This window comes from Onychostoma macrolepis, chromosome 03, assembly GCF_012432095.1.
Source record: "Onychostoma macrolepis isolate SWU-2019 chromosome 03, ASM1243209v1, whole genome shotgun sequence".
In the NCBI taxonomy this organism is placed as follows: domain Eukaryota; kingdom Metazoa; phylum Chordata; class Actinopteri; order Cypriniformes; family Cyprinidae; genus Onychostoma; species Onychostoma macrolepis.
The window spans coordinates 23,288,996-23,316,421 of record NC_081157.1 but is presented as its reverse complement, the minus strand read 5'-3'; the positions used below and the strand labels follow the sequence as shown (position 1 = coordinate 23,316,421).

The 27,426-nt window shown below is 37.6% G+C and overlaps 1 protein-coding gene across 1 annotated transcript in view; it reads right to left on the bottom strand.

Moving 5' to 3' along the window:
• LOC131534865 (adenylate cyclase type 9-like) overlaps positions 1-27,426 on the bottom strand; it is a 78,461-nt gene that overhangs the window by 19,856 nt on the left and 31,179 nt on the right. Inside the window, exon 2 of the mRNA XM_058767958.1 lies at positions 4,688-4,863. Within this exon, the coding sequence (XP_058623941.1) occupies positions 4,688-4,863 (176 nt within the window). The remainder of the gene's footprint in view (positions 1-4,687; positions 4,864-27,426) is intronic.

Sequence of the window (27,426 nt, the reverse complement as noted above, 5' to 3'; positions counted from 1 at the left end):
ACTACGTAGTTTTCCTGAATTATTTGGTGATGCTCCGTCGCGTACTGATTGGGTTGAACATGATATTGATGTGGGGGACGCAAAGCCTATTAAGCAGCGTTTTTATCGTGTTGCACCTGAGAAATGGGAATTAATGGAGAGGGAAATTGAGTATATGCAGGATCACAATATTGCAGTACCTTCATTTTCTGATTGGGCTTCCCCATGTATTTTAGTTGGAAAATCAGACGGTACTGTGAGATTTTGTACGGATTTTCGTAAAGTTAACGCTTTAACGAAACCAGACTGTTTTCCTTTGCCTCGCGTTGAAGATTGCGTGGACCAGGTTGGTTCAGCCAAGTTCGTCAGCAAGTTTGACTTGTTGAAGGGCTATTGGCAGGTGCCTTTGACCAAAAGAGCGCAAGAGATTTCGTCTTTTGTTACTCCGTCAGGGTTACATTCTTACCAGGTCATGAGTTTTGGCCTGCGAAATGCTCCAGCGACTTTCCAACGCCTCATGAACCGTGTAATTTCTGGTCTTGAGGGTTGTGCCGTCTATTTGGACGATTTAGTCGTTTTTAGTGACAGTTGGGAGTCTCATTTAACCCGCTTGCGTTTGGTTTTGAGACGTTTGTCTGATGCTCGACTTACAGTAAACTTAGCCAAATGTGAGTTTGCGAAGGCGACAGTGACGTATCTCGGGAAGGTGGTGGGGAACGGCGAAGTGCGTCCAATACAGGCTAAAGTGCAAGCCATCCAGAACTTTCCTGCTTTGATAAACCTTTTACGTTGCACGTTGATGCCAGTAACGTGGGAGCTGGAGCTGTCCTTCAGCAATCTGATGTGGACGGAGTAAACCATCCAGTTAGTTTCTTTTCGAAAAAGTTTAACTTGTACCAGCGTAATTATTCTGTTGTCGAAAAGGAAGCGTTAGCCCTGATTTGGGCTTTGCAGCATTTTGCGGTTTATATTAACTCCAGTGCACCCATTGTGATCTATACAGATCACAATCCATTAACCTTTCTGAATTCTTTGCAGTGTCCGAATCAGAGGTTGGTTCGGTGGTCCTTGTTTTTGCAATCCTTCTGTCTGGATATTCGACACATTCGAGGATCAGAAAATGTGGTAGCTGATGCGCTGTCACGCATTCCAGATACAGTTTAATCTATTGGATCTGACATGTCATTCTCTTTTGGCATTTCTTTTTGGAGCTGACTTTGGTCCTGAACTTGCGTGGTACCCTACGACTGTGTATTGAGTTTTGTTTTGTATTGTTACAGGGATCTTTGTGGGAGTCCCTGTCTTATGGGGAGGGTGTGAAGACCCCTGCTGTTGCTTTTGGAGAGTTGCTTTTTGGTACCTGAGCCCACTAATTGCCTCAATTAGCAGTCAACTGGAAACACCTGTGACCATGCCTTAGACGCTGCTTAAGAGAACACCAACTGAGCCAGGAGGGAGAGACTTGGAGAGAGACTTGTTTGGACTTTGTGTTGGACGTTGCTTGCGACGTATTTTGTTACTTTCTGCACTTACATTTTATCTTCAACATTGTATTACACTTTCAACCATGCATCTTGCTTTACACACTGACTTAACTGATGACTACAGGGATACTGTTATTCTCTTTAATTACTTTCATTATATTTAATGTTGTTTGATTTTCAGTTAAATAAACATTACTTTTGAGCTTATACTTTGGTTTACGTGTGTCCCTTGTTTTTGTTGCTTCCCTTGAGCCAAGGGTCGTAACACACACACACACAGTGAACACAAATTTCAAATTTCATGCTAAATTACTTAAAAATAAAGACAAATATAACAAATATTCAAATAAGTTTCAAGATCTTAACAACAAGATATTTATTTTATTATTTTTACATTTTATTTTAAGTCTACAGTTTCAGAAAACCTAGATATATGAGGGAATTCAAAGTTATACAACCTGAATTCTGGAAATGTTCGGACGGTTTTTTAAATGTGAATAAAATGAAAACAAAGACTTTCAAATCTTTGCCAATATTTTATTCACAAAAGAACATAAAGAACATTTTTTACAACTAAAGTACAATTTTACACTTTTATCCACTAAATGAGCTCATTTCAAATTTGATGCCTGCTACAGGTCTCAAAAAAGTTGGCACGGGGGCAACAAAGGGCTGAAAAAGCAAGAAATGTTGAAAAGATTCAGCTGGGAGAACATCTAGCAACTAATTAAGTTAATTGACATCAGGTCTATAACATGATTAGCTATAAAAGGGATGTCTTAGAGAGGCAGAGTCTCTCAGAAGTAAAGATGGGCAGAGGCTCTCCAATCTGTGAAAGAGAGCGTAAAAAGATTGTGAAATACTTTAAAAGCAATGTTCCTTAAAGTCAAATTGCAAAGGCTTTGCAAATCTCATCATCTACAGTGCATAACATCATCAAAAGATTCAGAGAAACTGCAGAAATCTCTGTGCGTAAGGGACAAGACAGAAGACCTTTGTTGGATACCCGTTGTCTTGATTCTGTCATTGGCATTACTAAATGGGCCCAGGAATACTTCCAGAAACCACTGTCGGTAAACGCAATCCGCCGTGTCATCTGCAGATGCCAACTAAAGCTCTATCATGCAAAAAGAAAGCCATATGTGAACATGGTCCAGAAGCGCCGTCGTGTTCTGTGGGCCAAGGCTCATTTAAAATGGACTGTTTCAAAGTGTAAAAGTATTCTATGGTCAGACGAGTCCAAATTTGACATTCTTGTTGGAAATCACAGACGCCGTGTCCTCCGGGCTAAAGAGGATGGAGACCTTCCAGCGTGTTATCAGCGTCCAGTTCAAAAGCCAGCATCTCTGATGGTATGGGGGTGCATAAGTGCATACAGTATGGGCAGCTTGCATGTTTTGGAAGGCACTATGAATGCTGAAAGGTATATAAAGGTTTTAGAGCAACATATGCTCCCCTCCAGACGACGTCTATTTCAGGGAAGGCCTTGTGTATTTCAGCAGGACAATGCAAAACCACATACTGCAGCTATTACAACAGCATGGCTTCGTAGTAGAAGAGTCCGGGTGCTGAATTGGCCTGCCTGCAGTTCAGATCTTTCACTTATAGAGAACTTTTGGCGCATCATTAAACGAAAAATACATCAAAGACGACCATGAACTCTTCAGCAGCTGGAAACCTATATCAGGCAAGAACGGGACCAAATTCCAACACCAAAACTCCAGAAACTCATAACCTCGATGCCCAGACATTTTCAAACTGTTTTGAAAAGAAGAGGAGATGCTACACCATGGTAAACATGCCTCCGTCCCAACTATTTTGAGACCTGTAGCAGGCATTAAATTTGAAATGAGCTCATTTTGTGCATAAACTTGTCAAATTTCTCAGTTTAAACATTTGTTATGTTATCTATGTTCTTTTGTGAGTAAAATATTGGCTCATGCGATTTGAAATTCTTTTAGTTTCCATTTTATTCAAATTTTAAAAAATGTCCCAACATTTCCGGAATTCTGGTTGTATTTATATTTGCACATGCACAATAATGGACCCTTTTCACAAGACTGTGATGACGCGTTTCAATGGTCATCATCATTATAAATCCTTGAAAGTATTTTATATTTTTATTTAAAAAATTTATGTACATTTATAACACTATACTTTGTATTATATCACCATTTCATCAAGTAAAAAAAAAAACTAGTTAACGCTAATGCGAGGGTGTTTCTAATGCAGCGTCAATGTGAGCTACTGTAAATTTGACATCGTTCTCTCTTCTGACTGCTGTTATCAGTCTCTCTCAATTTTTTTCCTTTGATTGAAAGTCTTGAAAATACTATCGTGGAGTTTTTCTTTTGCTATTTGAGCAAATGGGAATGCAAAAAAATATATTTGTGGTACCATCTCATTCACTGCTGTCGGATTTTACCCAACTATGATGACTTCCGCTGCTGAGAAACCCGGAAATGTGAGAAAGGTCCATTAAATCTTTAAAAGCCGTGGAAATCTGTGATAATAACAATACATTTTTCGAGTTTGTCAAGCTCTAAAATATTTTATTGAGTAGAAATTGCTGATTTTTAACCAAAAAAGTAACATAAATGTATTTAAATTTTATATAATACTTTAATTTTATAACTGTATTTTAATTTTATAATTTTATTTTAACTCATATTGTATCATGATATATCATATGATATATTAAATTGTAAATTGTAAAATTAAAATAATGAATTAATAATAATAATTTATATTAATAATATATAATTTATAAATGATAACACATCAAACTGCATCATTATATCATATATTACATTGTTAATGGTAAATATTAAAATAATGAATTAATAATAATAATAATAATAATAAGCACTATTGATCATGTATAATTTATAATTATAGCACATCAATAATAATAAGTATTAATGATAATTAATTTATAGAAATAAAATTAAAATGATCATTTAATTATTTAAATTTTCTGTAAATAAAAAACTTTATCAAAAATGAGCAGCTTTGTCATTATGGCAGAAGTACCAGAAACATATTTGACCTCACTGTTAAATATTGTCTTTGACAGTGGTAGGCCTCAGAGTCCCCACAAAAAAAAAAAAAAAAAAGTTGAGTACTGCTGCACTAAATCAATTACCTGTGATGTGATTACAAGGCTGCACATTAAAACATCACTTTTAATTATGTAGGATAAAGGATTTTGGTGTGGGACTGACCTTAGCTCTGTCTGGGGCAGGGGTCAGAGCGCAGGCCGAGGATGTGATGTCAGGGCTGTGGCTGAAGGACGAGGCGCTGAGAGACTTTCTGAGCTCAGGAGCCACCAGAGCAGATGGAGGGCAGCTCCACTGGGTGTGCTTCACCTTCCTCCCGGATATCAGATACGTCTTAAGACCTGTAGAGGACACACACACACACAGTAACCATCAAGTCCCAGCAGTATTTGTCCAGATCAGTTTGGTTCATCGTACACTGACCTGAGTTGACAGTGAATTCATCAATCAACTCTGAAGAAACACCAACACACAGCAGTGTCGAGTGCACACTTTTGTCATGATCAAGACAACATTTGCAGATTGCAGATGGTATTTTCCACAAAAGGGAAAAATATTTCTATATATATTGACATGTATATATATATATATATATATACACACACATATACATACATACATACATACATACATATATATATATATATATATATATATATATATATATATATACAGTGGTGTGAAAAGTGTTGGCCCCTTCCTGATTTTTACTTTTTTTTTTTGTCACACTTAAAAGATTCAGATCATCAAACAAATTTTTATATTACACAAAGATAATGCAAGTAAATAGAAAATGCAGTTTTTAAATGATGATTTAATTTATTAAGGGAAAAAAGCTGTCCAAACCTACTTGGCCCTACGTGAAAAATTAATTGCCCCCTCCTATTAAATCATGAAAAAACTGTGATTAACCACATTATTTTAGAAAGCTGAGTTAAATTTCACTTGCCAAACCCAGGCCTGATTACTGCCAGACCTGTTGAATCAAGAAATCACTTAAATAGAACCTGTCTGACAAAGTGAAGCATGTTTAAAGAGCAACACATCATTCCACGATCTTAAGAAATTCATAAACAGATGAGAAACAAAATAGTTTACATGTATCAGTCTGGAAAGGGTTATAAAGCCATTTCTAAGGCTCCAGCAAACCATGGTCAGAGCCATTATCCACAAATGGAGAAAACTTGGAACAGTGGTGAACCTTCCCAGGAGTGGCCGGCCTACCAAAATTACACCAAGAGCGCAGTGACGACTCATCCAGGAGGTCATAAAAGAACCCAGAACAACATCTAAAGAACTGCAGGCCTCACTTGCCTCAATTAAGGTCAGTGTTCATGATTCAACAATAAGAAAGAGACTGGGCAAAAACAGCATCCATGGGAGAGTTCCAAGGCAAAAGCCATTGCTGACCAAAAAGAACACAAAGGCTCGTCTCACATTTGCCAAAAAATATCTTGATTATCCCCAAGACTTTTGGGCAAATATTCTGTGGAAAGTGTGTGTCCCGTTACATCTGGCGTAAAACCAACACAGCATTTCATAAAAAGAACATCACACCAACAGTCAAACATGGTGGTGGTAGTGTGATGGTCTGGGGCTGCTTTGCAGCTTCAGAATCTGGATGACTTGCCATAATTGATGGAACCATGAATTCTGCTCTCTATCAGAAAATCCTGAAGGGGAATGTCCGGCCATCAGTGTGTGACCTCAAGCTCAAGCGCACTTGGGTTCTGCAGCAGGACAATGATCCCAAACACAGCAGCAAGTCCACCTCTGAATGTCTCAAGAAAAACAAAATTAAGGTTTTGGAGTGGCCAAATCAAAGTCTGGACTTAAATCCTATTGAAATGCTGTGGCATGACCTTAAACAGTCCATTCATGCTCGAAAACCCTCCAATGTGGCCGAATTAAAACAATTCTGCAAAGAAGAGTGGGCCAAAATTCCTCCACAGCGATGTGAAAGACTCATTGCCAGTTATCACAAACGCTTGATTGTAGTTGTTGCTGCAAAGGGTGGCACAACCAGTTATTAGGTTTAGGGGGCAAACACTTTTTCACACAGGGCCATGTAGGTTTGGATTTTGTTTTCCCTTCATAATAAAAAACTTAATTTAAAAAATGCATGTTGTGTTTACTTGTGTTATCTTTGATTAATATTTAAATTTGTTCGATGATCTGAAACATTAATGTGTGACAAACATGCAAAAAAATAAAAAAAAAGGGGGCCAACACTTTTTCACACCACTGTATATATATATATATATATATATATATATATATATATATATATACACACACACACACAGTGGGAAAAAAATTATTTGATCTGCTGATTTTGTACGTTTGCCAACTTTGAGGCTTTGAGGCTGACGTTTGGCAACTCAAACTTTCAGCTACCTCCACAGATTTTCTATGAGAGACTGGCTAGGCCACTCCAGGACCTTAATGTGCTGCTTCTTGAGCCACTCTTTGTTGCCTTGGCCGTGTGCTTTGGGTCATTGTCATGCTGGAATACCCATCCACGACCCATTTTCAATGCCCTGGCTGGCTTCAATGCCCTGACGGTACATGGCCCCGTCCATCGTCCCTTTGATGCGGTGCAGTTGTCCTGTCCCCTTAGCAGAAAACACCCCCAAAGCATAATGTTTGGACCTCCATGTTTGACGGTGGGGATGGTGTTCTTGGGGTCATAGGCAGCATTCCTCCTCCTCCAAACACGGCGTGTTGAGTTGATGCCAAAGAGCTTGATTTTGGTCTCATCTGACCACAACACTTTCACCCAGTTCTCCTCTGAATCATTGGCAAACTTCAGACGGGCTGCACATGTGCTTTCTTGAGCAGGGGACCTTGTGGGCGCTGCAGGATTTCAGTCCTTCACGGCGTAGTGTGTTACCAATTGTTTTCTTGGTGGCTATGGTCCCAGCTGCCTTGAGCAGCCTTATTTTTTTATATACAATAACTGCCTGGGTTAAATGGTTGAGCTTGATGACATGAAACTAACACTAAACATTGTGTAGAAATTAAGATGTATTTCTGGTCAGGTGGTAAAAGGCATCCAAATGATGTCACTTCCTGGCTGTCATAATATGATGAAATTAAAAACAGTTTTTCAGGAATGTCTGTGGGGCTTTGCCCAAGATCTCACTTTGGTCATATTATACAATCTGACAAGCAATAACCAAAAAGGATAGTCAGATATACAGTGTTATCATGATCCAATCAGCCTTATAAAAAACCAAATGATTTGGTAGGGAAATAGGTCAATACAATCAAGACTTACTCAACCCTGGTTAAAAGCTGGTTTAGCTGGTCTCTCAAATAACAACTGCCCACAACCCCACTAAACCCAGCTAACCAGACCACCTTGACCAGTGCAAGACTGGCATCAGGGTATATAAAGAACACATTGCTTTAAAGTCGGCATGAAATCAAAATGGAAAATTCTTATTTTTTAATGGAATACTGTAGTGTTCATTATAAATAATTTATCCGTGCACTTCATTATTTTTTTTAAATTCATGTGCCTTTGTAATCTTTAATCAAAAATGTTTACCTCCCCTCCCCCTCAAAACAACTCATCTTCTCTTCCGGTCACGACTCACGAGGTATGGCGCAAGGGCAGAGCTAGTGATGTGAGGGGTAAACGCTGGGATAAATGACAGGGGGAAAGCTGCTGATGCTTCACTTTATAGAAATAAATGCGAGCCATGAGCCAAATAAAAAAATTTCTTCATGCTAGGGTGTCGGCGGTGAATCCAGTGGAGAGAAATCCCCCCACAACTAACTGAAAACTGGCATTCAGATCTGCCTCCATTTAGATAGCCACGCCCCAAATTCCAATGATCCAATCAATTCTCGAAGGATGAAATCAAGTCCCGCCCTCTCATTTCAGATGCCGTTTCACTCGGATAGACGTCACAGTAGAGAAAAAAAGACAATCACTACTTCCGTTTCATGCCGACTTTAAATGATCGTTTGTGTTGATATCTCCATACATCAGCAGAAACTCAGTCTGTCTCTGAAGTAATCAGACATTCAACTGAGAAAGTGAAATGAATCCACAGTCGCTGTAATGATGAAACATCCTCACAGTCACTTTATCAAACACCTGCTGAATGCATCTATTTTCTGCAAGGAAGCTGGAGTTACAAATAAAAATCCACAGGGAAGCTTGATGGAGGAAGAGAAAATAAGAAGCACCAACTGTGAGAGTTCAAGAGTTTTATAGCCACAACTAAAAGAGTCACTTTACACCAAAATACTGCCAGCCTTTGCCAGACAGCTTCAGCTGACAGCAGAGGAACTAAAAACGTCTGCGCAACGTCAATGTTTGGATTAAGCGTCTGTGTTCCTGTCCTCACGCACGTAATTCACCTGTCAGCGAACAGCGGCGGCGCTCTGGCAGGAGATACACGAGCTGGCGCAGACCAACAGATCTGGCATAAAGTCACTGTGCCACTCCATATGGGGCCCGGTGTAAAACGCTCTTAAAACTTCATGAATATTTAACGAGGTTCGAAAATGGGGATTTCATTTTGGCCACTTCACCAAGATGACAACTTTGAAAAAACAAACCCTTGGTGGAAAACAAGTGCTGGGATTTATTAGCTTATTAATTTTCCACTAACTATGGGCTTCTCAATGTACTGCTGCAAAAAAATTGTAGTACATTGTAGTACAATACAATAAATTTGCATATTTCAATGGCCTAACTGATGACTTAGGTAATAATGATGACCTGATGACTTATGGTAATTATGCATTGTGTAAAAGAACAATGCAATGATCTAATAATGAAAATAAAGAGCAAAATACTGAATTTAATTTATAATGATTACTGTATTAACATTCAATTGGGGGTGAAGGAACAATCTGGAAAATGGAAGGAAATATGATACATCTTATTAGCCTGGCTCATAAATATATTAATTTTAATTCATATGGACATTAATTCAGTAGTCCTAACAGATTTGCTTAAATTGTAACATAGGTAAATGTAAATTTCACCATTTGTCTCACTAAAACAATATATATATATATATATATATATATATATATATATTAGTGCTGGGCAACGATTAATCTAGATTAATCTCATCCAAAATAAAAGTTTTTGTTTATATAATATATCTGTGTGTACTGTGAATATTTATTATGTGTATATAAAGACACACACATACAGTATATATTTTGAAAATATTTACATGTATTTACATGTATATATTTATATTAATATAATTTATATGATATATAAATATATTTAATATATAAACATAACACATTTTTCTTAAATATATACATAAATGGGTGTGTATTCATATATACATAATAAATATACACAATACACACACATATATTATGTACACAAAAACTTTTATTTTGGATGAGATTAACCTAGATTAATCGTTGCCCAGCACTAATATATATATATATATATATATATATATATATATATATATATAAAATAACAGACACCCAGTAGTCCTATTTGCTGAAAGGCAAATAATTGTGAGTGTAAGCCAAAATAATCATCATATGACTGATGATTGCTTTATATGATCATGCAATCTGCTGCCAATGCTGCCAATACACATATATACACACACACACACGCATTCTGTAATAAAAAATTATGATTCCTAAAAAAAAATTCACATTTGAAACCCTGAATCTGCACATAGATCTAAGACGCTTAAAGTTATTTTGGCGCTTAAAGTATCGATTATCAATACTGATCTAACAGAGCTGGTATCGATTCAACCCTACTCCACTGTAAACATCCCACTGACAGTGCTGTTCAGACAGATATCTGACTCCATCCAGGAAACTGAGAATAAACAAACACTCAGGGATCAACTGTAAAACCCTGGAACTATTTTTTGTTTTACATATATACAGATGCACCTCAAAAAATTTGAATATCGTGAAAAAGTTCATTTCTTTGGTAACTTATTTCAAAAAGTGAAACTTTCATATATTCTAGATTCATTACATGTAAAGTAAAACATTTCAAAAGTTTTTTTGTTTTAGTAAAATCTTTATAGTATGTTCATTTATGCACTCAATACTTGGTCGGTGCTCGTTTAGCACAAATTCCAGCATCAGTGAGGTGTGGCATGGAAGCGATCAGCCTGTGGCTCTGCTGAGGCACTACTGAGCCTTCAGCTCGTCTGGATGGTTGGATCCATTGTTTATCATCTTTCTCTTGACAATATCCCATAGATTTCATAATTATGGGGTTCAGGTCAGGCATGTTGGCTGGCCAATCAAGCACAGTAATATCATGGTCAGTAATATCTGTGAGCAGGTGCTAAAGTCCTGCTGGAAAAGGAAATCAGCGTCTCCATAAAGCTTGTCAGCAGATAGAAGCATAAAGTGCTCCAAAATCTCCTGGTAGACGGCTGCATTGACTTTGGACTTGATAAAACACAATGGATCAACACCAGCAGACGTCTCGGCACCCCAAATCATAACTGACTTCAGAACCGTCACACTGGACTTCAAGCAGCTTGGATTCTGTGCCTCTCCAGTCTTCCTCCAGTATGAAGATAAAATGATGCCTAAAAGATTTGCATGTGCAGGTAATAAGTTTTGTGAAAGTGTACATAAGATAGCAAGCGTAAGTTAATTTTGTATGCGCAAGAAAAGATTTGTAAAAGTCTAAATCGCGTTTCAAGTGTAAGAAAGAAGATTTGCAGCCTTTTACTCTTTTTTGTAAGTGTAATTCATGTATTGTGAAATTGCAACTTCATGCTAAGGCAAAATAAATATGATCTGTGTTCTTCTGACTTCCATTTTTCCGTGCTTACACTTTTGGCACTGTTGTTTTGCCCAAATACAGCCAAAAGTATTGCAAGCCTGTGCACAGCGTTTTGCAAGCGAAAACAACTGTATGAAGAACTACAAAACAGATTGACCGTTTTCGCTGACTTTCGATTTACTTTTATCTGATTGGTTCGATAAACACTCCAGACGCAAGAACACATCTTAATCTTCATTTGACTCAGATTCATTCTGATTGCTATATATATTATGTATGTATATATATATATACCCCTTGCAGAATATGTTAATAATTTTTACTAAATAAGAGGGATCATGAAAATTACATGTTATTTTTATTTAGTACTCTCCTGAATAAGCTATATTACATTACAGATACTGCTGTTCTTCAGAAAAATCCTCCAGCTCCTGCACATTCTTCGGTTTTCCAGGATCTTCTGCATATTTGAACCTTTTCCAACAGTGAGTACATGATTTTGAGATCCATATTTTCACAGGCAATTGAGGGACTCATACACAGCTATTACAAAAGGTGGAAACATTTGGTGATGCTCAAGAAGGCGACACAATGCATTAAGAGCTGGGGGTAAACTTTTGAATAGGATAATTATGTGTACATTTTTCTTATTTTGTTAAAAAGATCATATTTTTTTCATTTGGTACTGCACTTAAGAAGCTACATAAATACTTAGATGTTTCCCAGAAGACAAAAGTACAATTTACCATGATCATCCAATTCAAAAGGTTTATACCCCCAGCTCTTAATGCATTGTGTTGCCTTCTTGAACATCAGTAAATGTTTTCACCTTATAGGATAGTTATGTATGAGTCTCCCAATTGTCCTCCATGTGAAAAGATGGATCTCAAAATCATACAGTCACTGTTGGAAAGGGTTCAAATATGCAGAAAATGTTGGAAAACCAAAGAACGTGCAGGAGCTGGAGGATTTTTCTGAAAAACAGCAGGCAGTTGAACTGCACAGGACCAGCAAGGGACTCATGAACAACTATCACAAAACAGAAAGATAGTCGTGGATCATCCAGGAAATGACACACTGTATAAAGATTTAAGAGTATGTAAACTTTTGAATGGGGTCATTTTTATAAATTCAATTATTATTTTGTCTTGTGGAGAATATGTAAACATCTGTTATATGAAATAGATTATTCAGGAGAGTAATAAATAAACAATAACATGCAATTTTCATGAGCCCTCTTATTTTGTTCAAATTATTAATATTTTGCATATTCTGCAAGGGGCATGTAAATTTATGAGCACAACATAAACAGCAGTTAATATATAAGTAAGGAATGGTAGATCAGTCAGTACTAGCTCTGTATCTTAGAAGCTTTAAACGTTTTTCCTATGCAGGGGCTATTTTTAGAAAAGATCAAAGAACAGAAAAATGCTAAGGATCGCTAATGTGTCACCCTTTCACCAGAGCAATCAAAACAAGCGGAGCTGTGAGCAGACTTCCTCTTCTCTCAGGGTCACGACATCTTAAAACATGCATGAGCGTCTGGCTCCTATTTTACCCCTAAATCAAAACCAAAAAAACATAAATAGTGTATTATGCCATCAAAAACAAAGCCTATAATAATCTTAATGGTTCTAAAATAGACTTAATTTTCTTTATGCAATCGAACACAGTAAATTCCCCGGTGTTAAATCAACACCGCTTGGTGTACATATGGGAACTGGAAATTTACTGTGAATATTGGGATGTAAAATGACCCGGCCGTTTCTTCATGAGATTTACTCCTTCTGCTCTCTTCACACTCTGCCACTCGTCAGCGCAGAAGAGAAAGGCAATCATGGGAATGAGGACCATCTCAGATCCATCTTCAACCTAATTAACAGACAATAAAGCCTCACCTCCCACAAAAAACCGGCACATAATTAAAAACGTCGGAGCAGGGATGACAAACGGGTCACATCTCCAGACGAACTCCAAACCCTGAGCCAACAAGACAGTCAATTCACACCCAGCTCAATGAAAGAGCTCAGTCTGAGCCAGAGCAGAAACACCAGTGAGTCAAAGGCTTTAAGTAGGCAACATTTGTTATTGAATATCACATAAGAAAAAAAATATATATATGGTTACACTTTATTTCAATAGTCCACTTTAGACATTCTACTAACTATAAGTAACTTTGTAACTACATGTCAACTACATGTCTACTAACTCTCAGTAGGGTTGGTTTAGGGTTAGTAGAATAAGTTGACATACTTGCAAAGTTTCTAATACTCAGTATGTTGTAGACCCATCAAAATAAAGTGTTAGAAGATATTAAGCAGACAGTCTACTAATACTCTTAATGACTGCTAGTTGACATGTTGTTGCAAAGTTAATTACTGTTAGTAGAATGTCTAAAGTGGACTATTGAAATAAAGTGTTACTATATATATATATATATATATATATATACACACACACACATTATATAGTTTTTAAATTAAATTAGATTTCTGAATGTACTGTATGTGTTTGCGTGTGTTTGTGATTTGAACCACTTTTATATCATTTTTAATGCAATTTCTATGTATTATTATGATTTTAAGTAAATTGTGTGTGTGTGTTTGTGTGTGAGAGAGATATATATATTTAAAAAGCATACAGTACTTTTTATTTGTAATTTTCAATTTATAAATGTATAAAATCTAATGTAAAAATGAAATTATAAATATAACAAATAAAATATTTTATAAATATTGCAAAATAACTAAAGATTAATTATTTAGATTATTGTGTATGTAAAATTATACACATATATACATATACATTTATTATTATTTATTATACACAATTATACATATACACACACACACACACACACACAACATACATATATATATATACACAGTGGTGTGAAAAGTTTTGGCCCCTTCCTGATTTTTACATTTTTGCATATTTGTCACACTTAAATGATTCAGATCATCAAACTAATTTTAATATTACACAAAGATAATGCAAGTAAATACAAAATGCAGTTTTTAAATGATGATTCAATTTATTAAGGGAAAAAAGCTGTCCAAACCTACTTGGCTCTAAGTGAAAAATTAATTGCCCCCTCCTATTAAATCATGAAAGAACTGTGATTAACCACATTATTTTAGAAAGCTGAGTTAAATTTCACTAGCCAAACCCAGGCCTGATTACTGTCAGACCTGTTGAATCAAGAAATCACTTAAATAGAACCTGTCTGACAAAGTGAAGCATGTTTAAAGAGCAACACATCATTCCACGATCTTAAGAAATTCATAAACAGATGAGAAACAAAATAGTTTACATGTATCAGTCTGGAAAGGGTTATAAAGCCATTTCTAAGGCTTTGAGACTCCAGCAAACCATGGTCAGAGCCATTATCCACAAATGGAGAAAACTTGGAACAGTGGTGAACCTTCCCAGGAGTGGCCGGCCTACCAAAATTACACCAAGAGCACAAAGACGACTCATCCAGGAGGTCATAAAAGAACCCAGAACAACATCTAAAGAACTGCAGGCCTCACTTGCCTCAATTAAGGTCAGTGTTCATGATTCAACAATAAGAAAGAGACTGGGCAAAAACAGCATCCATGGGAGAGTTCCAAGGCAAAAGACATTGCTGACCAAAAAGAACACAAAGGCTCGTCTCACATTTGCCAAAAAATATCTTGATTATCCCAAAGACTTTTGGGCAAATATTCTGTGGACTGATGCGACAAAAGTTGAACTTTTTGGAAAGTGTGTGTCCCGTTACATCTGGCATAAAACCAACACAGCATTTCATAAAAAGAACATCATACCAACAGTCAAACATGGTGGTGGTAGTGTGATGGTCTGAGGCTGCTTTGCAGCTTCAGAATCTGGATGACTTGCCATAATTGATGGAACCATGAATTCTGCTCTCTATCAGAAAATCCTGAAGGAGAATGTCCGGCCATCAGTGTGTGACCTCAAGCTCAAGCGCACTTGGGTTATGCAGCAGGACAATGATTCCAAACACAGCAGCAAGTCAAAACAAAAACAATAAAATAAAGTGTCCAAGGGGAAAAAGTGTCCAAAATAACACAGGGGGTCTGGTGTCCTCGTCGTGCTGCGGGGCTTGTGAAGGAGGGCAGTGTTCTGGAAGGGAGGGTCCAGGTAAGGGGCGGAGTCCGGCAGCTGCACGCGCTCCCGCTTGGGTCCGGGGCGCAAGGGGCGGCGGCTTCATTCTAGCGGCGGCTCTTCCTCTTCTTCCGCGGAGTCCGGTGGGACTTGTACGGCCCGCCATCCTGGCCCGACGACCGTCCACGGGTGCGGCTTCTTCCGGACCGCAGGTTCGGCAGCTCACGTCTCCGGTGGCGCGGAAGTCCCTCTACGCTCCCTTCCTGGACCCACGAGGACACCAGCATGCATGCACAGGGGAAGAGACCGGTCTCTCGAGGAGAGGCACGCTTGGCATTTAAACAGCGGCGGTGATGAGGCTTCATTCAGTTCAGCTGTGCCTCATCACACGCCGCCAGCCCTCACTGTTTCCACGCCCCTCCTCTCTCGCACACACACTCCCGTCGGGAGCCTGGTGAAGGGCGGTGAATAAGGGACGGGGTGGTGATGACAATAAGGGGGAGGGCAACCGACTCGTCACAATATATATATATAGATGTATACGATATACATATATTTAATAATTTCATGTATGCATTAAACTTAATTTTACACTTAATAATTACTTGGAAATACAGTGCATGAATCACTTAAATTATGTGCAAATCATACAGGTTCTGAAGGGCACTATGTGAAATAAATGACAGAATTTAGGTCAACTATTTCTTAACTGTGGAAAACTGTTTTTTAAAGTAAAAATCTCTGTCCTGATGCAGTATTTTTGTGCTCTGATTGATTGAAGGCGAGGAACATTCACTCTGAAGTCATGGAGCGACAGCTCTGAATGAATAAGCAATGACCGTGTTTCTGAATCACACCCTGCTGTCACTGCCTGCTGTCACTGGTCATCTTTTATCATTAAATGAGACTGTTTTATGATTCATCCTTTCAATGCTACTGACATTTTGCCTGAGGTTGCAGGAAGAAATGAGGCAAACAGCAGAGAGCGAGTACGAGCAGACAGAGATCAGTGCGGCTGCAGTCAGACAGCCACAGGTGAGGAGCACTCCATTCTCATTTAGCCCACTGTTTCACCATCATCAAATCACAACTGACCCATTTACGTTCTTCATGCATGATCTTATTGTGCACGTTGAAAGTTCGATAAATCCAATTGGTTTCAATCTCATACATTTTAACTAATTGAATATTGCTTGTTCCACGCCTATAGTCATATTTTAACCATGTTCATACTGTTATGAATCCGGTTCATGGTCTTCCGTCCACTCGCCATCAGCTTGCTTGCAATTGGATCCGCTCACATCTCGTCGACACGTAGTCACTTAAGTAACATTGACATCAGAAGTTTTACTAATATTTGAATTGTTTAATTAAAGTTAAAGTTAATTTTAAGTTAAGTTAATTTTCAAATTGATATTTTCTGTTTTCATTTTAAATTGAAGTGTCAGTATTTTTTTGTTTTTGTTTTTTAAATACAGTTTTTACCCATTTTTATTTCAGCTTTAGTTTTTATATATTTTATAAATAATTTTTTTAAAATATTATTTCAGTTAATGTTTATTTCAATTCAAGTAACAATGTTTTTTTTTTACGGTTTTAGTTTTAATTTATTATAACAATCCTGTTTTTAACTGCATAAACGTAATTGTTTTTAACAATGAACAGATTTATGGTAATTTTGAGCAATTTTAATAAATGCATTTTGAAAATATGATGATTAAAATAAAATAAAATACCATTTTTGAGTGCAGAAATCTTACGCCTTTCAATTATGTATGACTGAAAAATATGTATCACATTAAGTTTATTGGTTTATGTAAAAACTGTCTCCAAATTGTCTATGCAATTCAAATACATAAATGTTAATTTTATCCCTTAATATGTTTTTTTTTTTTTTTTTTCCTTAAGTGTAATGTCGTTAAACTTAATGTTAACAAAACCCATTCCAATCAATGTATTTACTGGATACTTCACACCTGCAAAGCTGCAGATGGAAAAAACAAAACCCTGTTCTTTTATCTTTGAGTTTTAACAAACACATCAGATTGCAGAAGTAAAATAGTTTGCGAACAACTAGTAAAAATAGTTTGCCCTTTGACCTGAGCAACTGTGTTCAGCTGTCATTCCTTTAGAGATGTCAGGATGAATAGCTGGGCCAGTCAAAGGCTTCTAACCCGCCAAGTCATTTATCCCAAACGGATGCTCCAGATCTCTCGCTTAACGCAGTGCTGCTCTGACAGCCGAGTAACAGAGCAATCGATTGCATTGATTATGGGGCAAGTCTTGGCTGAGCCCCATCAATCACTCGTCTCTGCCTTCAAAAACCTCTTCTTTCCCGGACAGAGAGAGAGAGCGAAGTGTGTCAGAGAGTTCTGATACACGGGGCTTTTTTAGGCTTTCCCTCAGGACCGACGCTTTCACAAACGCTGTGTACGCGTGTGGAAAGTGGCTCACTGAATCAGCATTTCTACACTGCAACTTTCCAGCTTCTATAGCCACCATATAGGCTGCTGCAAAGAAAGAAAGAAAGAAAGAAAGAAAGAAAGAAAGAAAGAAAGGAGGTCACAGCTAATTTGGATGCTTAAAACGTTTATATTTCTTTTTGTTTTTTTGTTTTTTTCACTCTAGACTGTGTATTTGTTTGAGGTGTGTGCACTGACGCGGAAGCGTCTGCGGAAGCGTTCAGCCGTCGTGTTCAGCCTCCTCGTGTGAAGACCGAGGAGTGTAAAGACCTGCGACTTTTTCCTGTGCGACTTGAACCGAGCAACGACACCGAGCTACACACTTAAGTATCTTTTTTTCCTTCCTCACTCTGCTCTCCTATCCTCTTTCCTTCTACCTCTATCATGTGTCTCCAAAACATTCCGGTTCTCTCTCAGCCACGCTCTAACATCACTCGCAGACGGCAACGTAATACTGCTAACCTACGCCCTATCTCTACATCTTCCACTACACCTCTGGCTTTCTCTGTGGGTCTCTGGAATTGTCAGTCAGCCGTCAACAAAGCTGACTTCATTTCTGCCTTTTCTTTAAAATCCACTCTCAGCATCTTGGGCTTGACTGAGACCTGGATTCGTCCAGAAGACTCAGCAACCCCAGCTGCTCTCTCTACTAATTTCTCTTTCTCTCATACTTCGCGTCAAGTTGGTCGGGGTGGGGGTACTGGCCTGCTCGTTTCACACAATTGGAAATACTCAACCCGCTCTACCCTTTGCAATTACAACTCATTTGAATGTCATGCCATTACTGTATCAGCTCCGATAAAACTCCAGATTGTGGTAATCTACCGTCCCCCTGGACAAATTCTAGCCACCTTCCTAGAGGAGCTGGACGGGTTGTTGTCCTCTTTTGTGGAGGATGGCATTCCACTCTTAGTCTTTGGTGATTTCAACATTCACCTAGACAAGCCTTATGCTACAGACTTCCACTCGCTACTAGCTTCATTTGATCTCAATCGCCTTACCACTACTAGCACGCACAAATCAGGCAACCAACTTGATTTAATTTACACACGCAATTGTACTGCAGATAACATTCTGGTACAACCGCTACATATCTCGGACCATTTCTTCATTACATTTACACTACATTTTGCTACCCGTGTGCCACCAACCCCCCTACCGGTTACTTTTAGACGAAACCTGCGCTCCCTTTCTCCTTCCCATCTTTCCTCTGTGGTATCCTCCTCTCTTCCCTCACCTACCCATTTCTCATCTCTGGATGTAAACGCAGCTACTGAAACTTTATGCTCTACCTTAACTTCTTGTCTAGACGACATTTGTCCTCTCTCCTCTAGGTCAGCACGGACTGCCCCTTCTAACCCCTGGTTATCTGATGTTCTTCGTGAACATCGGACTAAACTCAGAGCGGCAGAGAGAAATGGCACAAATCAAACAACCCGTCGGACCTGAGTAGGTATCAGTCTCTGCTCTCATCTTTCTCTGCTGATGTCCACACTGCCAAATCCTCACATTTCCACAACAAGATCAACAGCGCTCCAGACATGCGTAATCTCTTCAGAACATTTAATTCTCTCCTCTGTCCCCCTCCACCACCTCCCACCACTTCTATTACAGCTGATGACTTTGCTACTTTTTTTACAGACAAAACTAGATCGATCAGTGATCAGTTCTCACCTCCACGCACACAGGACCCCCAACCAACCACTTCCACTGCTAAACCTCCCATTTTCTCCTTCTGTCCCCTGACGGAGGCTGAAGTATCCAAACTTCTTCTCTCCAACCATCCTACAACATGTCCTCTTGACCCAATCCCCTCGCACCTTCTGCAAGCAATCTCACCCACACTCTTACCTGCACTCACACACATCATCAACACATCCCTCCTCACAGGCATCTTCCCCACTGCGTTCAAGCAGGCTCGGGTAACCCCACTGCTCAAAAAAACTACATTAAACGCTTCTCTTATAGAAAACTATAGACCTGTCTCTCTCCTTCCATTCATAGCGAAAACACTTGAACGTGTTGTCTTGAACCAGGTCTCATTGTTTCTTTCACAGAACAACAAACTGGACGCTAAACAGTCAGGTTTCAGGAGTGGCCATTCAACTGAGACTGCACTTCTCTCGGTCACTGAAGCCCTGCGAATTGCAAAAGCCCATTCCAAATCATCAGTCCTCATTCTGCTGGATCTATCTGCCGCGTTTGACACTGTCAATCATCAGATACTCCTCTCCACTCTCTCATCACTGGGCATCGCTGGAATTCCACTTCGCTGGTTTGAATCCTATCTCACTGGTAGGTCTTTCAGGGTGGCCTGGGAAGGGGAGGTATCCAAAGCACATACACTGGTCACTGGGGTTCCTCAGGGATCGGTTCTTGGACCCTCCTCTTCTCCACATACACTACATCACTGGGTCCCATCATACAGGCACATGGATTCTCCTACCACTGCTATGCTGATGACACACAGCTCTATCTCTCTTTTCAACCAGATGATCCAACGGTAGCTGCAAGGATCTCAGGTTGCCTGGCAGACATCTCGGCATGGATGAAAGAACATCACCTCCAGCTCAACCTGGCAAAGACTGAGCTTCTTGTCTTTCCTGCCGCTCCAACTCTACAGCATGACATCACGATCCAGTTAGGTTCATCAACAATTACCCCATCAACTTCGGTCAGAAATCTTGGTGTAATCTTTGATGACCAGCTGACCTTCAAAGACCACATTGCAAAGACTGCTCGATCTTGCAGGTTTGCACTACACAACATCAGAAAGATCAGGCCCTTTCTGACGGAGCATGCTGCACAACTTCTTGTCCAGGCCCTTGTCATTTCTAGGCTGGACTACTGCAATGCTCTTCTGGCTGGACTTCCATCAAACACAGTCAAACCTCTACAAATGATTCAGAATGCGGCACGACTGGTCTTCAAGGAACCCAAAAGAGCCCATGTTACACCTCTCTTTATCTCATTGCATTGGCTACCAATCGCAGCTCGCATCAAGTTCAAGACACTGATGCTTGCTCATAGAACAACCACAGGCTCAGCACCCGCCTACATGCACTCACTATTAAGAATCTACATCCCCTCCAGAAATCTGAGATCTGCTAGTGAGCGACGCCTCGTGGTACCATCACAAAGAGGCTCAAAATCACTCTCCAGAACATTCTCGTTCACCATTCCTGGCTGGTGGAATGATCTTCCCACCCATATTCGGAGTACTGGATCCCTGTCAATCTTCAAGCAACAGCTGAAAACTCATCTCTTTCGACACTACTTGACTTCAACCTACACATAAAAAAAAAAAAATCTTTCTCCTTACTTATTCCTTCCCTTGCTAGCTTGTACTTATTTAAACAATGCCTGAGACTTGGTGTTACAAGCACTTCCTTTGTCGAATTGCCTCTTCAAGATGAATCGCTTCATGTGTTCCCCAAATTGTAAGTCGCTTTGGATAAAAGCGTCTGCAAAATGACTAAATGTAAATGTAAATTCATAAAAATTATTTGCATTATTCATATACTGAACATTATGGCACTAATAGCCTGTGTTCACTTGTTTGTTGATATTGCACCATGTCTGGAAAGCAATAGAAACAAAATATATGTTTGTGAATCGAAACTATGAACTATTATTTTACTTCAAAAATGCCGTAAAAAAACAGCAATATTGTGATATATTATTACAATTTAAAATAGATGTTTTCTATTTTTATGTATTTTAAAATGTAATTTATTCCTGTGATCAAAGCTGAATTTTCAGCATCATTACTCCAGTCTTCAGTGTCACATGATCCTTCAGAAATCATTCTAATATGACGATTTGCTGCTCAAGAAACATTTTTATTATTATCAATGTTGTGCTGCTTCATTTTTTTTTTTTTTTTTTTGTGGAAGTCATTATACACCTTTTTTTCATGATTCGTTGATGAATAAAAAATTCAAAAGAACAGCATTTAAATAGAACTCTTTTATAACATTATAAATGTGTTTATTGTCACGTTTTATCAATAAAAGTATTCATTAATTTGTAAAAAAAACAAAAAAACAACAAAAAACATGTTTTTTATATTTATGCTTTAAATATTCATATTTATTTTTAATACCATCTATGTATATATATATTTTTTTTATTTTTTTATATATAATTTTGTTGCTTACGGGCCAACAACTGTAAAGAACTAAACACTAATTATTTATTTATTTTATTTAACATCCTGTTGTATTTGGAAGCTTTTAACTCCCATAACACATTTCCACTTATAGCACCTATTTTTATTTTTTTTTTCTCTTTGCATAGATGAAGTACAGAACATCTCCTTTTTTGTTATTTGGATTGACATGGAGATGAGTAAGTAATGACCACGTTCATTATGAGGTGAACTATTCCTATCAAGGTACACTTAATTTTTTTGGTGATAGCTGATACAGCAGTGGTCTCAAATGTCTCATAATAAGTAGGCTACTAAAATAAAGTGAGTATAATTTAGTGGGTCATGGGATCTTGGGATGAACCAAAAATGAACATTTTGTTCCATATGCTGTTAGAAGACAAAAAAGGAGATTTTATTTTAGAGAGTGTTCTCTTTTCCAATCAAAAACGGTGACTATCAGTGTTGGATGGTACGCATTACAATTAACACGAATTACGTCATCAGATCATTTGAAAATGTATAAAAAAATAAATTTGTAAAATAAAAATACTTATACTTTAGATGACAAAGTATTTTTCAGAAATAAATAAATATTTAATAAAAATATAATTAAAAAGGAAGTCAACACTGTAACCAACAGAGCACTCAGTATTCTGGGACATTTGTGTGCATTGGGAATCAAAATAAAGCCAAGGTAACACTCATTTTATGTACAGCACACAGTGAAAATGACATGAATATAACAGTGGGCAAATGCATAAAGCACAGCATAATTTGAAATCACGAATTTAATGTTTAAAGCATTCAATTCGCACGGACCGACCGTCACGCAGAGCACACGCGATCATGCAGGATACAAATGCACACTTCACAAGATCTCACAACTGGATTCGACTAAGTTTGCAAGGTTTGTGAAATGAAATGTTCATTAGCCATTCAAAGATTTGTTTAAATGATATAAATGCGCATTTTCTGAATGCTGAAGGCAAACGAGAAAGTATTATAATGTTTGCCTTTCTATTACTAATAATATAAAAGCAATCTTGAAAACTTGAAAAATGCCAAATATTGGCCGATATATCGGTCGACCACTAATTGTAATGCATTACTTTTAAAAGTAACTTTCCCAAACACTGGTGACTACAACCATCAAGCTCCAAAAAGGTCATCAAAAAAGTTATACAATATCTTTGTTTGAGGAACAGGTAAAAATGTAATTGCTCCTCACTGAAAATCTTGCCCTCTACTGAAGCATGTCCAGGAGCCTTATTAAAAATGACTTATTGCACCAAGCCCATAGGATTCTTTATTTCTCATCATTAAACTGTGGTAGCCTATATACATTCCAGTTCACCCATAATCTTCTGTGTGGGTGTAAAGTAGCCAGGTCTCTTCCCACAGGCCAGCATGATGAATATCCCATCAGCTCACCCACACTACTGTCTGTTTTTCCATTCATCACCCAACAACAGCTTTGTCCACAAGAGCACAGCGCACAGAAAAGTACCACTTCACACCAATGCTGTCCATCCACTCTTCGGCCGTATTCACAGGACAATAAAAGACCCCGTCCTGCCCCGTCCAGAGAGCCAAACGGGACAATGTCAAGAGTTCCTCAATGTCAACCACACTGCACTCCACAATCACAAAAATACTTACAATCACAACACTCACCACATCATCACAGGGTAGAAAGCATCTGTTCACTGAAATGAGAACAGAAAGACATGAGACTGAGCGAGAAACCCATAAAATCAAAAGACTGCAGCGCTGAGCGCACCCACGCTTGAGCCGCCCGTCTGGAGAGATGAGATGGAGACAGCAACAGGCTGTTGTTGACCAGACACTGAGCACAAGCCTGCAGAATTTAACAACTGCATCCTTTCATGAGTGTGATTTTACACTGAACTGAGCAACAGCACACAGGATGCTCAACTGGGGGGGAAAAAAAGGAATTTACTGTATTGCATAATCACACAAAACTATTTTTTTTATATTTTGCTAAAAAACATAACTACATTAATTTGGACTAATTATGCTTTTTTTGTACGCTATGTCGACAAATGCATTCATTTTTCAGCTCATTAGACATATTTCTCCAATCTAAGTGCTTTCAAAACAATTTACACAGCCATCAGGACAGATTAATTTTGCAATACAACACAAACGGTCCACCTCACTATAAAATACAACTATTGATATAATATAATCTATAAAATATAAATAAAATAAAATATATATAAAATTCTAAAATTTAAAATGTATATTTATATATAAACATTCTATATATAATTATTCATATTTCTATTTATTAATATATTTTCTACATATATTAATATAACTTTTAAAAAATTAATGTAAAAGGAAATAAACTATATAAAATATGAATAAAATAAAAATACATAAAATTCTAAAATTGAAATGTATATTTATATGTGTGTATGTGTGTGTGTGTATGATTTATTTATTCATTATTCTATTTAAGATATATGATTCTACATGTATTAATAGAACTTAATAGAAAATTCAAAGGTGTTCTTCCACCATGATCCAAAATACCAAAATTATTTTAATTAATTAATTCATTCATTCATTCATTCATTTAGTTATTTATTAATAGTGTTTATTCGTTTTAGTATAAATTACTCATAAACATTTTATGCATAATGTATAAGGTATTTTCATAAATGGTAATCACATTAATATTATATATACATACAGTACAAACACACATTATTATATATATTCTAAAACTATTAAATTATATTCTTATTTATATATTCTTATTGATTTTCTGAAACATTATAAAACATGGTAATGGGCAATTCATGCTGAAAAGAAAAACACTGAAATGTATTAATTCTGCTTTCTCAAATTCAAACTCACTTTCTGCCTCACATTTGCGAACACATTTCAATTTCAATTCTAGTAAGGAACTGAATTAGAATTTTGCAGGTATTTGTGATTCAGCTCTGACTAACACACAGTCCGGTCTGTTTGGTTTGTTTTGCATGCAGGCTGAGCACAGAACAGGTGGGCCAGGCTGGCAGGTGGGCTCATGTGCCACGATGGCAGTGCCAACTGTTGGATCTCAACACTTCCAGTTGGATCAGCAACCGGATTGGAGAGGAGGGTGGGGGAGAGTTGAGAGAGTGACCTGAGCACACGGCTGCTTTATTAAATACACTTTCACACCTTACAAATGAACAACATTCCTGTTCCACACATGACCCGAGGAATCATTCGAGTCTGGAGCTCAAACACTGCAGGATGATGCACGAACTGAGCTTTAACAGAAGGAGAGTGGTTTTCAAACCACTTAACTCTAAGCATGAGCAATATTAATGCTGATGCATCCCTATTCAAGCATCTCTACCAAAGAGACAGGGGGACAAAAAGGAGAGCTATTAATGAAGCGAGCCAGAAGAAAAATGAGTTTGTTGAACCCTCAAGTTTGCTATAAACAGAGCGCTATATGATGGATGGATACATATTCTGCCAACAAACCACAAAAGAGCAAGATGTGAATTTTGGACAGGGACATTATTTCTCAATACAAAGTGAAATGCTTTATACTTCACTGCATGGTATACACTGCAAATAATGATTTTCCTATTCAGTATTTTTATCTTTTTTTCCAGAACATTCTTAAATCGAGAGAAGCAAATCGACTATTAGGTCTATTACATATGTCTTGGTTTCTGAAAACTGCATCAAAATACCAAATAGACCAAATATCTACAATATGATAATAATAAACTCAGTTCAAAGGGAAAACAACAATATTTTTCTTATCCCACTGTCATATTGTTTCTTGTTTCACTTTCATCACAAGTTGATAAATTTTTTTCAGGAAACAAGACTTAACATCTTAAGTCAAAAATTCATCAAGAATTTTTGGATATTTATAATGGAAAACAAGCCATAAATGCTAAGAAAGAAAATTCTATTGCAATGTACGTTAAACTAAATTGAGCATGTCGATTTCATAAATAAAAATTGGTTTATCCAACAGTCTGTCAAAATCAATTAATTTTCCATGTGTTTCATAACCTTGGAAAACAATGAGCATTAACATGAGAGTCTATGTGAGCTTCTTAAGATGCTGAAAACATCAGCAGCATGTGGATAAGCAAGGCTCTTAAAGGGACAGTGCACCCTAAAATGAAACGTGTGTCATCATTTACTGACCCTTATGCCATGAGTGCAAAACAAGATAAAAAGTCAAACAAATGAGTAAAAGATGACAGATTTGTCATTTCTGAGTGAACCTAAAACCTTTTACTAGCTGAACCACACTGACAAATAGCCTATGTATGGAAGCCCGTTTCCACCACTGAATAAAAAAATAAAACAAGGTAATTGCGACTTTTTATCTCACAATTCTGACTTTTTTTCTCGCAATTCTGAGATATAAACTCGCAATTCTGACTTTTTTTTCTCAGAATTCTGAGATATAAACTCGCAATTCTGAGAAAAAATGTCAGAATTGCGAGTTTATATCTCGGAATTGCGAGAAAAAAAGTCAGAATTCTGAGATAAAAAGTCGCAATAACCTTTTTTTCAAAATATATACTGTATGTGTGTGCGCATGTATTTATACATAATAAATATACACAGTGCACATATATTATGTAAACAAAAACTTTTATTTTGGATGCGATTAACAGAAATTAATCATTTGACAGCGCTAGTATAAATAAATCAGTACATTTGAATTGTAACTCGCATTTCTGACTGTACTAAAGCATTACAATACCACAATATGTTGGTAGATATTTAGTAAACATAGTAAGTTCACATACGTTTTCCCCGAAAAGCAATGCTTCAGCCAGTTATTGTATTTTGAAATGTGTGTTCTGTGTCGGAATGTCTGTTTTTGTTTTGGTCTGTGACTCCGCCCACTGACCGTTTACCCAAGAGTACTTCGACACCCCAGGTTGCTAGTTAGTGGAAAATGCAGCGTTTTGCAACTGTAGAAGCCAGCAAACAAACTGGATCAGACATCACAGATTCTACATGACCTAAAAAGCCTCTGCATCCATCTAAAAACTCTATGAGCAGATCAATATTAAAACGTGGATAAATCAACTCATCAGCTTACAGTGTAAGACTTGTCACCTTCCATTGTGAAATGCACTCATCGCTGTTGCGTGTCCTCAATCTGGCAACCCGTGTAAGTGTTGAGTCTGAAAAGGAGGGGTGGGAGAAACAACTCTCTCCAGTATTTTGACTGCAGTACCCATTTCAACCACTAGCTATAAATATTATATACTGCACCTTTAAGTTGTGGCAACAGGTCCCACTGAATTTATTTTTACAGTGTAAGCAGCACATCTACAGTATGTTATTCTCCAGTGCTGAGCTAGCACTAACCAGCAAAAACTAGTCTAGACCAGCAAGGAAATTCATGCAAAGA